This window comes from Paralichthys olivaceus, chromosome 19 (genome assembly GCF_024713975.1).
Source record: "Paralichthys olivaceus isolate ysfri-2021 chromosome 19, ASM2471397v2, whole genome shotgun sequence".
NCBI classification, from domain to species: Eukaryota; Metazoa; Chordata; class Actinopteri; order Pleuronectiformes; family Paralichthyidae; genus Paralichthys; species Paralichthys olivaceus.
In genome coordinates, this window is record NC_091111.1 from 4,042,322 (window position 1) to 4,055,981 (window position 13,660).

Genomic DNA, 13,660 nt, shown 5'->3' on the forward strand with positions numbered 1-13,660 from the left:
ATAAGGCTGTTTCTAAATATGGTTTTCTGGCGAGACATCAACTTTCGTCTTGCATATTTTATCTTTCTTCATTGCCGTCCTCAATCTCTTTTGACTTAAGACCTAATTTAATTTCAGAAACCCCTGTCTGTCATCACACCCAAGGAAGTGCAGTGTTGAATTTGTTGGGTTACATTAAAGCAAAAAAGGCTGAAAGCTTTAAAATGCTGATTCAATGATTAACTACATTTTCAGTTGGTGAAACTACAATCTCTATTTACACTTTAAAATGTGTGAATGCAAGTTGGAGTGAAAAGTAACAAACTGAGCTGTTGCATGGTTGAATAAAAAGTGGTATGGAACCAGTTTTGTGATGTGGCATGGATTGATTGATGAATTGTTTTGACTAGAGACTCAGAGCAGTGATCAAAATCTCATTATTGATGATCATCAGTGAAGGAAGTTTGGTTAGTTGATCTCTTAAAGGAAGGGTTGGTGATTTGCTGCTGAAGCACATTTTCATCTTATTTGTTGACTAGTTCTCTCCACCCATGACAGTAATCTTCACAAGCTGGAGAGATATCGCTGAAGCTGGGACGATGGCCAGTAGTTAGCGAGCGAGTCACACACACACTGTAACTAAAGAGAACACAATGAACTTGAAAAAAGGTACATTTGGGATTTTGGAATGTAAACATTTCTCTTCATTTCAAGTCATTTAATTTTTTTCTCCCAAGCCATTACAGCTCCCCGTTACTCCTTTTGTTGAATTGGACCATTTGGCTTAGTCAGTGTTGGCCTGTGAATATTTTTTCACAACTTATACCACAAGCGAAACGATGGCAAGAGGTGCAGCCTCACCGTATACGCATGCACCGGCAATTCTTTCAAATATTTTATCCCTTTCAACAGCATGGATGTCATTACCACAGCATTTTCACAGCACGGTACCTTACAAAGGAAGGACTGGCTGTGTCCTTGGCATGACCGCAAATAGTTAGCATACTGACAGTGTCCGTAAGGAAGAGCTGGCAGCATCATAGCCTTGTGTATTAGCCAGCATAATAATAGCCCTCAAATTTAATAGTGAAGTACAGAACAATCAGTGCCTATTTTAGCGAGCATCACCTTGATCTTAATTAATTAAGTTAATAAGGTAATAAGTGGAACGATAAGGACTGAAAACAAGTTGTATATTTCAAACATTATTTAATTTCTCTGGTGAGAACTGGGAGAACTTGAAAATTGTTTAAATTTAAATTTTGTAAATATAAGTATTTAATGAATGTGTACATTTCCTCTGACTTATTTAATAAGAACAATTCACTGTGTTTTCTCTCTAGTCAGGATGGCATTACCAAAGGCAGTGGGATTCGTGATTGTTCTTCTGGCTATTATCTACAGTCTGGAGCATCAGGGATACAGAACATCTCTAAATGTATTCGTTCAGGTAAGATTAATTATTCATTTTTACTAATAAGATCGTATGGTTCTAGCTCTGTGCCACGAGATGTTGCAGTGTGTGAACCACTAAAGTATTATTGTAACAGAAATTATTGTAATCCAGTAGTTAAATAAAATTACTGTCAAATCTAAAAGAAATACTCCAGGGCAAGTTATGTAAAAGCCCACTTTAGCATCATGACCAAACTGCGCTAAAGTATCAGAAGTATAAGTACATGTTCTGCATCAAATATTACATGATCTAATTATTGATCTTGGTCCATCAAAGTATAAGTACAAATTTAGTTAATACATTAGTGCATGTACAGTTCCCTTTGAACTCGTCAAAGCAGCAATATGATTTTGCATTTGGAGATTAACACTGTCATCTATCCAATCCCACACTACAATATTCAAACTTGACACTGAAAATAAACTTAAATAAATACAGATCATTATGGTTAATATAATAACTATAAACTGTATCCACTATAAAAATACTCCCTTTGAAAACTCCCTTTAAGCCTCAGACATACAGTATGTGTGTGTGTGTGTGGTGTGTAAAAGTAACTCATAACTCCTTATAAATGAGGTGGAGTAAATAGTGTATTGTCACAGTATAAAAAAGCAGAAAAAAAGTACTGAAGGTACAACACTGCAGTATTAGCAAATGAACATATTTACTTTTCACTCAATATAACTGATCTGGAAAATTTCTATATTTTATAACTTACTTTCATTGTTATTCTTCTATGGGAACAATTAGTACAGTTGAACTTATTGGATGGAATTTGATTTTTCCAGAAACTGATGGGTACAAAAGCTTCAGACAGTCATGCCAGAGAGAAAAGAGTGGGTGAGTCACACTGTGATGGTATCAACAGAATGTAAGGACTGTGTCAGTGAGCATCCTGTGTGCATATTTAAAAAAACAATATTAACTATTATTATATTATGGTTATTTCCCCATTGTTTGCTGCAACATTGAATGTCTTTTTCCTGACACTAAACATGTCATGAAACCTTGATGTGTTGTGCTGACGTTTCTTCCCATAGTGTGTTACTCAAATGGAACTGATTTCACCAGAGTCAACCCCTGAAAAAATTGTACCTTAAAGGATGTGTGTATTTCTCAGACCGTTACTGGCTCTTTAATATTTAGAAACCCTCATAGTTTTAGCATCATGACTCTTTGAATAGTTTGGTAAAACACATGTTAATGTGTTTACCTGTAGGTTCATACAACTTACACACTATAGACCGTGAACTCTCAACTCAAGCTAAAGAACATATAGTTTCAATAGTTTGCACAGTGCAACACTTTGATCAACATGATTCATGTCATGATGGCTGCACTCACAGCAGTGAAATGTTGTGTATATTGTTGTGTATGATGGTGACACACTTGTGTGATGGGTTTTCTCCTGTTTTCCACCACAGTCACTGTGGACGCTGATTTGATCCTTGAGGTGAACATCTCGGTCTCCTCACAAGGAAATATAACAACAAATACAACGATGACGCGAACACTAACATCAAAAAGAAATATAACAACAAATACAACGATGACGCCATCACCAACATCATCAACTCCAACAACAAGTACAACGATGACGCCAACACCAACACCACAAAGAAATATAACAACAAATACAACGATGACGCCATCACCAACATCATCAACTCCAACAACAAGTACAACGATGACGCCATCACCAACATCATCAACTCCAACAAGTACAATGATGACGCCAACACCAACACCACAAAGAAATATAACAACAAATACAACGATGACGCCATCACCAACATCATCAACTCCAACAAGTACAATGATGACGCCAACACCAACACCACAAAGAAATATAACAACAAATACAACGATGATGCCATCATCAACTCCAACAACAAGTACAATGATGACGCCCATAGGTATTATACAAAAAATGCAGCCAGTAAAGTTTTGTATTTTTAATGGAATTGCTTCTTTGTCATAACGTGTGTTTCAGTTGAAGAGAGAAAGTTCTCGTTTGTCATGGACTTGGATTACGATCCTGCCTTCAACAACCCCAGCAATAACGTTTATCAAGCTGTTAATGACACTGTAAGTATTTGTTTTCTTTCCCCTCTCTGTGTCATTAAGTGTTGTTAATATATTGTAGAATTCATATCAAGCAGACTTTGTCACTTATTCAAACAGATTCAAGAGCAAAGTAGGAAGCACATCTCAACCTTTAAATCAGCTACATTAACAAGATTCAGGTAAGTCACATCTTAATTTTAGAAGAATGTAATTCAGCTATTTGACCTAAAAATCATTTTGATCGTTCATTCACACTCTGTGCTCAAATCACCTGTTCTTGCACTGTGTAACTTTGCTGAGATGGTAGAACTCTCTCGTGAGCAGTCCCTGGCTGTTGTAAATTGCTGCAAATGGAATAAATATAGATCAGTAAGAAAGGCTCAACCGCTCACAATGAAAATAATAACTAAAACTTGAGGCAGCTGTAGCTCAGTAAAATATACAATGTGCTACGAGATGACTGGTATTTTGTGCATTTATATCCTCTAATAAACAGCAAGATTTTTATGGATTTATTTTCTTTGTCTTCCAAGCAACACAATTCAACTCAATTCTATATTACAGGAGCGGGAGCACCATCGTGGATTATAGCGTCACAGCAACTTCTTTTGTTGACAGTGAAATCAAAGCAGTAGAAATTGGGGTATTTACAAAACTGGCAGAAAACTTTACTATGATACTTGACAGTAAGTCCGTTTCTGTTAGAAATAAAATTGTATATTTTTTGTAACTATCTGTACCGATGATTGTATAATAACTGCCTGGTCTTCCTTTTTTTCAAGGTCCTACATCCATACAATTTGATCCCCCTTTTTGGGGAAGAAGTGTGACTTTGACTTGTGGTCCAATACCACCTTTTCTCAACTTCAGTGGCAGCTGGACTGCAGAGTGGAGACGTAACGGCGACTTAATATCTGAAGATAGTGAACACAGTTTTGCTGAAACCAGTGAAGGCGCAACATTAACCGTGTTAAGCTTTTTTGAGGCTGACACTGGTAAGACATAAATCCAGTGGTGCAGTAAATAGATGATTTGAATGTCCTCTCATTATGTCTCGTTTTCAAATCGTACACATTTGCAATGCAAGTGGCCTCTAGAAGGTCTCCTTGTGCTCTGACCTACAGTTAACAATTGCACAACTCTGAATGGCTGTATGGCAGTTGTCACCATCTGCCGTTTAGCCTGACTCACTAATGCCCAAAAACATGTAATCTGGTCATGGTCAGGGTTGGGTCAGATTACTTTGAAATGTCATTGTCAATATTTGTGTTTGTGTTTTTAGTTACAAATCAAATGATAATTCATCTAATTAGTAATGCACTCCATTGTGAGACAAAAAGTGTCTGGGCATAACGTCAAAACAAACATTGTATATATTGCAATTTATACCTGAAAAATAGATGCAGTCACAGTTCACAAATATTCAATGCAGTTTTCAATGCAAATAAATAGATTTTCATATACTCAGCTTTGCATACTAACTAATGAGATAAGCCTTTCTGCCCATAATCAATCACATGACTGTGGCAGATGATAATGAGCACTGGGGTTAAAATGGTTGAAACCAAACTCAATCTAAAGCAATAAAAAGAAAGCGCAAACAAGACATGAGAATGGTTATGTTTCTATTTTATGGTTAGGTGGCTTAAGACATTCTTTATGAGTTTTTGAATGGAAACAATTCTCTACATAAAATCTACGATAGAAATGACAATTTATTTTGGTTTCCAATTTTATCTTCAAAAAAGAAGAGGACATGTCATGTACAGAACAGACAGAAATGCTGTATGTTACCATATGTTAATGCTAAATGAAACTTTCTTTGCTTTGTTGCCTTGTCACTGGATGGGACTGTTATCCAGTATCTCAAAATATTTTTGAATTATTTTGGAAACAGTGGTTTTCCATCGATTTGACCTGAACTGATGTCATCTTCTATTTTCAGGAGAATACGAATGTAGGTTGAAAGAAGGAAGCATCTTCAGACAGAAATCCAACAAAGTTTTCTCTTATAAGGAAACACCTTTAGTCCAAGTAATGCCATTGAAACAAAAGGTCCAGTGTGAGGTGGGAAAGGATGTGTTACTGAGGTGCTCTGTCAACAGCCCCTACAAGGTTGAGTTTAAAGATCAATCCATTGGTAAGTCTCCAACAATAAAAAAAATAGTTGATTTACATATTGATGCAGTTCTTAAAAGGGTATTTCAGATGATGTGTTTTGTGTTTTCCTTAATTTTAAGCCCCAGCTCAATCAATCACATTTTCATTTAAAATTGAGGAGTGTCCAACCCCAAATTTGAAGTTCACTTGTCAAGCAGTAAACTATACTTCTTTTAAAAACGAAATTACTCTGGAGTTCTCCACGGGTGGTAAGTCTTACATTTAACAGCATATTTAATACAGTTTTAGGTCAATGTTTTTTTTCCTGTAGTAATGTGAAAACCCACTTGTTTCTCTCCAGTCTTCTTATGTGACGGAGGCAGTGAGTTTGGTGTTGGAAATCTTGATGAACGGGCTGAACTTTCTTGTGATCCAAATGAGGTGGGGGAAAGGATAGCGGAGTGTCAGAGCAATGGAACCTGGAAAGTTGTAGAAGAAAACTGCGTCCTAAAGCTAATTCAGGATCTGCTTGACCAGTCTCAGGTGATCTAGTTCTCTTACTTATCCTGGGCTTAAAAAATGTATTTTTCCACCAATAAATGTTTCTGATCCTTTTAGTTCTTGCCTATACTGCCTATTACTCAGTGTCATAGTTTCCCCCTCACAAATATCCAAATGTCTTAATCATTTGAAGCTAGAAGATTTCCTTTAAAGACATTCACAGCACTAGTTTCTCTGATATATAGCGGCAGTGTGTTGCACAAATTTGGAGCATTAATTACAAAAGCTGCATCTGAGCTGCAGATGATCTCAGTGTTACAGAGGAGCAGGGGCGTAACACAAGATTCTGGGCCCTATATGCAAGTAATCTCTGTGGGTCCCATTCCCCTCCTGATTCATGATGTCCCTCAGGCATATTTCTTTTAGTGTAAGAGTCAACTGTACAAATGAATCGGTAGTGTTTGTTAGGGCAGTCACAAATGAATAGTACATAACAAATTTAGTGTAAGTAATAATGATCTGATCCCGATCACACCAGAAACCCAACAAAGGTTCTAGTTATAAAAGTTAAAGTTATGGTTAAAAGTTATTGTAAAAAACCTCAAGTGTAGGGCAATAGGCTCTTTCTCTCTCTCACACACATATTTATGGCCATTTCAAGATTCTTTTCTGATTCACAGACTTTACGTTTGCTTTCCTGATATATTGAACACAACTTCTCCAGAACTCAGTCACTTTCTAACCTCGATTATGTTTACAGAAGAAACGTGCAGCAAGGAATAAACCATTTGTTTGTAGGGGTGACACAGGTGACCTCAGGAAACCAGTATTTTTAGATGCAAATTTCAGTAAAATGAATTGATTTTGGGAAGTCAGTAATGGCTAACTACAGAGTCAGCTGTGTAACTAATTCAGAGCCTTGTATATGAGGAGAACAACTTTAAAGTCAGTCCTGTGTGTTACAGGTAACCAGTGCAGAGCAGCTGGAACTGGACTAATGTGTTATCTTGGAGCTGCAGAGTTCTGAATGAGTCTCTATTGTTTTCTTTGGGAGGCCCATAAAAAGTGCATTACAGTAATCCAGTCATCAAGAAATTAAGGCAGAAATCCACTTTTCAGCACCTGTCTGATTTTCAAATGGCAGAACCTTTGCTACGTTTCTAAGGTGGTAAAAATGTACATACATACAGCAGTGACTTTAATAACACCTTTTTTCTTTTTTATCTCACAGATTGTGTCGACTAACAATTCAGTGGCAGAAGTCCTGAAAAAACTCCGCAATGTCACTCTCAAGTTCAGGAACAAAGTGGTTGAATCATCTCCCAACATCAATGCCACTGTTGAAATACTCAACAATGTAGCAAACAAAACATCATCTTTAAATATCTTGATAAATGAAACTCAAATAGAGGTATGTGAAGGGGTCTGTTGAGATATACTCGACACATGACCTAAACATAACATATATAAAAAATATATATATTGTATTTTACATCATCCAATGTTCACTTACCTTTCAATTCTCTCCTAGGATATCCTATTCACTTCAGGTGTCCTCACTGAAGATGAGTCAAAGCAACAATGGGATTTTCTAAACACCAAATCCACTGCAAAGAGCTTAGTAACAAATCGTAACGTCCCAAAAGCTAAATCTGCCAGCTCAATATTTTTGCTGTCTCTTGAGAGAATAACAACTAACCTTAACAATAACTCTTTTGAGATTGCAACACCTTTTATTATCTTGAACAAAACCACATTCACAGACAACTTCAGTGGTGACTTTAATTCTTCTGTGGAGATAGACATACCAGAGGCTAATGGGAGAAATAAGTCTATCACTGTGATGACATTTTCCTCAATGGATAACGTGCTCCCACCAAGAGACAAAGTCAATTCAACCCTCAAAGTCATCAATGGGAAGGTCACGCTTGTCCAGTCCAGCGGCACCGTCAATAATATTTCCTTTGCCTTTGATATCATAAACGATACTCTGGGGAACCCACAGTGTGTTTTCTGGAACTTCAGCCTCTTCGATGGCCTGGGAGGATGGGACGACAAGGGCTGCAAGTTGACATTCAACGTTAACAACACCGTCACCTGCACATGCAACCATCTGACCTCATTCTCCATCCTTATGTCACCATTTGTTCCTGATTTCCCTGTGTTGGATTATATAACCTATGCTGGAGTTGTCATATCCATGGTCTCCTTGGTTATATGTCTCATCATTGAAGCTGTCATATGGAGAAAAATTCGAAAGAGCAACACCTCCTACTTGCGTCATGTGTCCATTGTTAACATTGCCTTGTCCCTCCTGATCGCAAACATTTGGTTTATTATTGCAGCAGCCATCTCAGACGCGGACGTGAAAAACAAACCAGCATGCATTGCGGCCACCTTTTTCATCCATCTTTTCTACCTAGCGCTGTTTTTCTGGATGTTAGCCTCAGCTCTGCTTTTGCTCTACCGCACAGTCAGTGTGTTCGGTGGGGATTTGTCTAAGCATTCTTTGTTGGCTATTGGATTCTGCATGGGCTATGGGGCACCCCTCATCATTGCAATAGTAACCATAGCTGTAACTGCACCCTCTGATGCCTACATCCGAGAAACTTGGGTCTGCTGGCTCAGCTGGAATCAGTCCAAGGCTCTACTGGCTTTTGTGATCCCTGCACTGGTTATAGTTGTAATAAACCTGGGCATCCTGCTTGTGGTGTTGTACAAAATGTTGAGGAGAAGAGCAGTGGTAGATGCCTCACAGGCCGCAGAGAAGAACGCTGTCGTAGTTATTGCTAGGACTGTGGCCTTCCTGACACCATTTTTTGGATTAACTTGGGGTCTTGGAGTTGGAACTATGACTGACCCACACAACGAGGCAATCCATATTTCATTTGCATTCTTCAATTCACTGCAGGTAAATCATTGTGGTTGCCAATACTCTTATGGTGTGTTCACACCAAACAAGGTGCAAAATTTTGTGAAGTCCTAAAATTTCTGTTTATCCGGGTTAAATAAAAACAAATGGGGAAAAAATAACTTGCCTGTTCTACTCCAGAAGAGAGGATGACAAGTGGCTGAAGCAATCAAGTTGCAGTGTAGTACATGTTTTGGAAATGCTGGAGAAGCCCACACAGGAAAGCACACAGCTTGGGACAGGAGCTTTGTCTTGTTTCCAGCACTCCCTGAGGCTGAGCAGTAACTGGTTTGATCCCCCTCTAGTTTAGGTAGGTGCTAGGGCTGAGTTAGTTCATTTTCATCATCAGCGCTGAAAGGGTGAAACAACATTGCATCACACGAGTTTGACCCCCGAGTTCAAATATTTAAATTTTAGTGTCAAGGGCTCCCAGGGCTCTTGACGCATATTTTTAATTTTATGAAATTTCGACGCGCATTAAATTTGTGCCACGCTCGGAGTGAACACACCATTATATTTATTAAATGTTTTCTCAATCGTGCTCTTACCTGATACTAACTTGTGTCTTTATGAAGGGTTTCTTCATATTGTTGTTTGGAACACTGTTGGACAAAAAGGTAAGTTTGACATAAAAATCTATCTTTTGATAATTGAAAGCAAAATCCATTCTGAAATGCAATCAAAATTTTTACACATAGATTATCATTATTATATTTTCTGGTTTTAATATTTCTTTGGTAAAGTTAGGGTCGGAGAATAATCTATCTTTTAACCCTCAGAGAGGAATTACAACTCTGAAACACTATGACAGCCTTAATCGATCTTCTGTCCTCACAATTAGAGGAAAACAATGGAACTAATCAGTGCTAAATTGTACGTAGTTAATTGGTCATTAGTTAACAGATTATTAGTTTTTGGATGATGTACTTTTCTGCCAAACTTATACAATATGCTACAATTATTTGCGCTTAAGTCAAACTTCCACCTTTTAGTCAAGTTTGTGAAATTTCACAAATTAGCATACTTGCTCTTGTAGTTACCCAGGACAGGTTGTAGATTGTCCCACTTAATTGGGCTCATTTTGATATCTTGCTATGGTTGGAATATTTGGTCCACTGGCAGACCTATTGAGCATGAAAAATAGCTAAATAATATCCAGGGACTAAAGTAGACTAGAGTGGGCCACCCCTCATACCCAACAACAAATAAATCTGCACAGCAGGTCATTAATATGGGCCAATGGGATTCAAGTTAGCTGGTTTGGGCCATTAATTACCTTTTTAATAAGTTTCCATTTGAAACAAACCTATTGGAGTTTTATAGCAATGTGCTTATTTTTTGTGGATTCTCTTTTCAGGTGCGGTCAGAAATAGCATTGATGTCACAGACATCTGCAAGTGGGACAAGGGTAAGAACATGCTTCTAAATCACATGATTTCTCTTTTGTTTGGAGCAAAACAGGATTTCTTCTTTAAATATTGGAGTGAACCAAGTTCTTGCTTGTATTTTTATTTTAGAGCACCAGTGGTGGAACATCATCATCAAACGGACTGGGCATTTTCCGCTTATGGAGAAGACGAAGAGGTATAGCAGCAGTTCAGACTGGAAGCATTGGTTTAGTTGTTTTATTACCCACAATATTTTTCCCAGAAAGAATGGGAAAATGTCTATCTGCAGCACGAAAAATCTTTGATGCTAAAACATTACATGAAGATAGACATCGACACGTTAACATGACAACAGAATGTGAACATGTTAGCATGATGATCTCACCATAGCTCAAATCACCAATGTGAGAAATGCGTTTTGATTTTCCATTTTATTTGTAAACGCAAACCTAATTTTGTTGTTTTGTGGTGGTTTTTTCAGGTGTTTACAACATTTCATCTAATGAATCTGGTGCATCGCATTCCTAGTCAACCCTTGATGATCGTCTTTGGCAAACCAACTAGTAGACAAGTTTATTTTCTTCATTGCAAAGACAAACAGCGAAAGATGAGCAAAGCCTTGTTTCAGTCATAATTTGAACATTGTATTTAATCAAAGCATTGTTCACAACAACACTGATGCACATTAGAATGAAAATATTTATTTAGTATTACATAGTGTTTGTTGATGTAAAATATAAATAGTATTTTATTATTGCTTTTTCTAGATCATGTTTTTTTTCTTTTCTTTTCTTATTTAATATCTTTTGTCTTGTTTACTCAGTCACATTATGTGGATCAATGTAATCAAGGTAATGGTAAAGGGTTAGATTAAATCTCTGGACAATTAATGACACCAGAGCTCTCCAAGACGTGTGTCTCTCTCTGTGTGTGTGTGTGTGTGTGTGTGTGTGAGTATCACAAAAGTTGTCTTAGTATCAGGTAAATGGAGAGCCAGGAATTACTCACAGGTTAGGGTTGAGAATTGAGCTCCATCATTCTCTTTCTTCCATTTGTATTTCAGGAACTTGAATTCTTAGTACTGAAATTGCAGAAGTAAGACCAGTTTTTTATTCAGTTATTTTACCTACATTGCTTTAGCCTGGGAGTGAAAAACAAAGCAGCACAGTGAAAGTAACAAAGAGGCCAATTGAGAGTCACTGCATATATGGAAAGTAAGTCTCCTGCAGAACCACAGGCAACAATGCCTGGCACAGAATATTATAGTCACACCACCCAGGCATTCACAGGCTGGTGTCAGTGTCATACTGACCTGAAGTCATTGTTGCACACATAGAGAAATTGTTGTTCAGTTGTTTTCTCTGTAGATGATGCTGCGTCTTAATTCTGTGCTGTCATAACATCGTTTTATATAATGCATTTGACAGTGTAATAAGTAATATGTTTATGCCTCCACGAGGTGTCGACAAGGTGTCGCTTCTTCTGCAACAATGACTCTCTTGCGCCTGACAATGACATTTATTTGGTTATTAATCAATTCAATTCAATTCGATTTTATTTGTATAGTGCCAAATCATAATATACATTATCTCAAGGCACTTTACATAGAAGGTGAAGACCTAAATATTATAGAGAAACCCATCAGTTCCCACAATGAGCAAACACTTTGGCAACTGTGGAGAGAAAAAAACTGATATGAGATCATGATCATGAATCATAATAAATGTGTGTCTCATAAACTCCAGTGTGAATCAAACAAACACAAAGTAAACCTCAGTGCTGCTCATGTTCTGATAATTCCTGGTTAGTTTTTGCATTTATTGTTAACATGTAAAGTGAGCGTAGATCAGTGGTGGAGTGACGAGGGAGGACATGCGGCACGGTACAAGGATGCTGGACCCATAACTTTAGGAGTGACAGGCCTCTGCTGCAAAATTAAATTAGCAGTAACCCTGCCTACCTAATACTGAACATAGTATGATTTTAAAATACATTTTAATGTCAATTAGAAGTAACAAATACTTTTTTAAAGATTTGTTACAGAGACCCTCCCAGAACTTTGCTGTTGAGGCTTTCAGGGGGTCTCAAGTATCAATCAAGGGGTCTTGGACCCACAGAGACCCTCTGTATGTCGCACCCAGGTTCTCTCTCTCTCTTTATATGCTAGCTCTGTGATGGGTGTGCCCCACCTCTCACTTAGCTGGAATTGGATCCAGTGCCCCTTGCAACGCTCAAAGTATAAGCCTTATAGATGGATGAAATGGTTAGATGACAAGTGGTCACAGGTCCAAAGTCCAATAGTGAATAGTTCGAAGATGACACAGATGCCTTTGTTCATGTGAAGGCTGAGAAAAATAGTTTGGGGAAAATCTTTGGGAATCATTCACACAACACAATATCTTAAATTAGATACTTAAGTTGTAGTCGGGTGTCAAGAATCTTACAGCCTTAAAGGAATAGTTCACCAAAAAATGAAAATTCACTCATTATCTACTCACCACTATGCCGATGGAGGGTGGATAAAGTGTTTGAGTCCACAAAACACACAGTCATTTAAACCAATGTTTTGGCCTAAATGTCCTCTGATAGCCTCCTCAGACACACCACAGTGTGGCTACGTTCACTCGCATCGCCACTTCTGATAGTGGACATTTAGTGTGATAGTGTAAATGACCTAATTTCGAGTCACATATGACTGTCGGGTTTGCGGATACTTGGATGACACCACACAAACAGTGTGGAGGCATTTTATGTATTTTTGGTTGTTATATTATGTCTGAAGAGGCCACCTGGGCTCAAACACTGTTCAGCCCTAAAAGTCCTTAAAGTTACAGTGTGTAGAATTTTGTGATATCGAGTGTTGTTGTTTTCACTCATTCATTTCATCTAAATTGTATGAATTGTAGTTTTCTGTACCTCAGAAAAGGCCCTTTATATGTAAATACTTTATATTTACATGGAGGGGGTCCTCTCTATGGAGGCCGCCATGTTTTTTTACATTAGTAAACAAACTAAACACCTTCTGAGTTTTTATGACAACTGAAGCTACCACAGGTTCTTTTTCATGTTTGGAAGGAGAGGGTGAGGTGAGGGGTGTTCAGCTGCAACATGCAACTTCAACACTAGATATCTCAAAATTCTACACACTGTACCTTTAAGTGCCAAAAAATATTCTTAAAAAATGTAATAAATAAATAATATTGAAAAACTGCACTTCGGACCAGGTTTCTGTTGGTCAGCAGCATAATCGCTTTC

General features: G+C 37.7%; 1 protein-coding gene across 3 annotated transcripts in view; it reads left to right on the forward strand.

Annotated features, from left to right (window-relative positions):
* Positions 1-13,660, forward strand: part of LOC109646542 (adhesion G protein-coupled receptor F5-like) — a 52,529-nt gene that overhangs the window by 631 nt on the left and 38,238 nt on the right. For 2 of the 3 annotated variants that reach the window (XM_069515678.1, XM_069515683.1), the window contains exons 2-3: positions 1,323-1,429; positions 2,227-2,278. In XM_069515678.1, the coding sequence (XP_069371779.1) occupies positions 1,323-1,429; positions 2,227-2,278 (159 nt within the window). Of the gene's footprint in view, positions 1-617; positions 649-1,322; positions 1,430-2,226; positions 2,279-13,660 lie in introns of those variants that run through there. The other variant, XM_069515681.1, reaches the window with a different exon arrangement.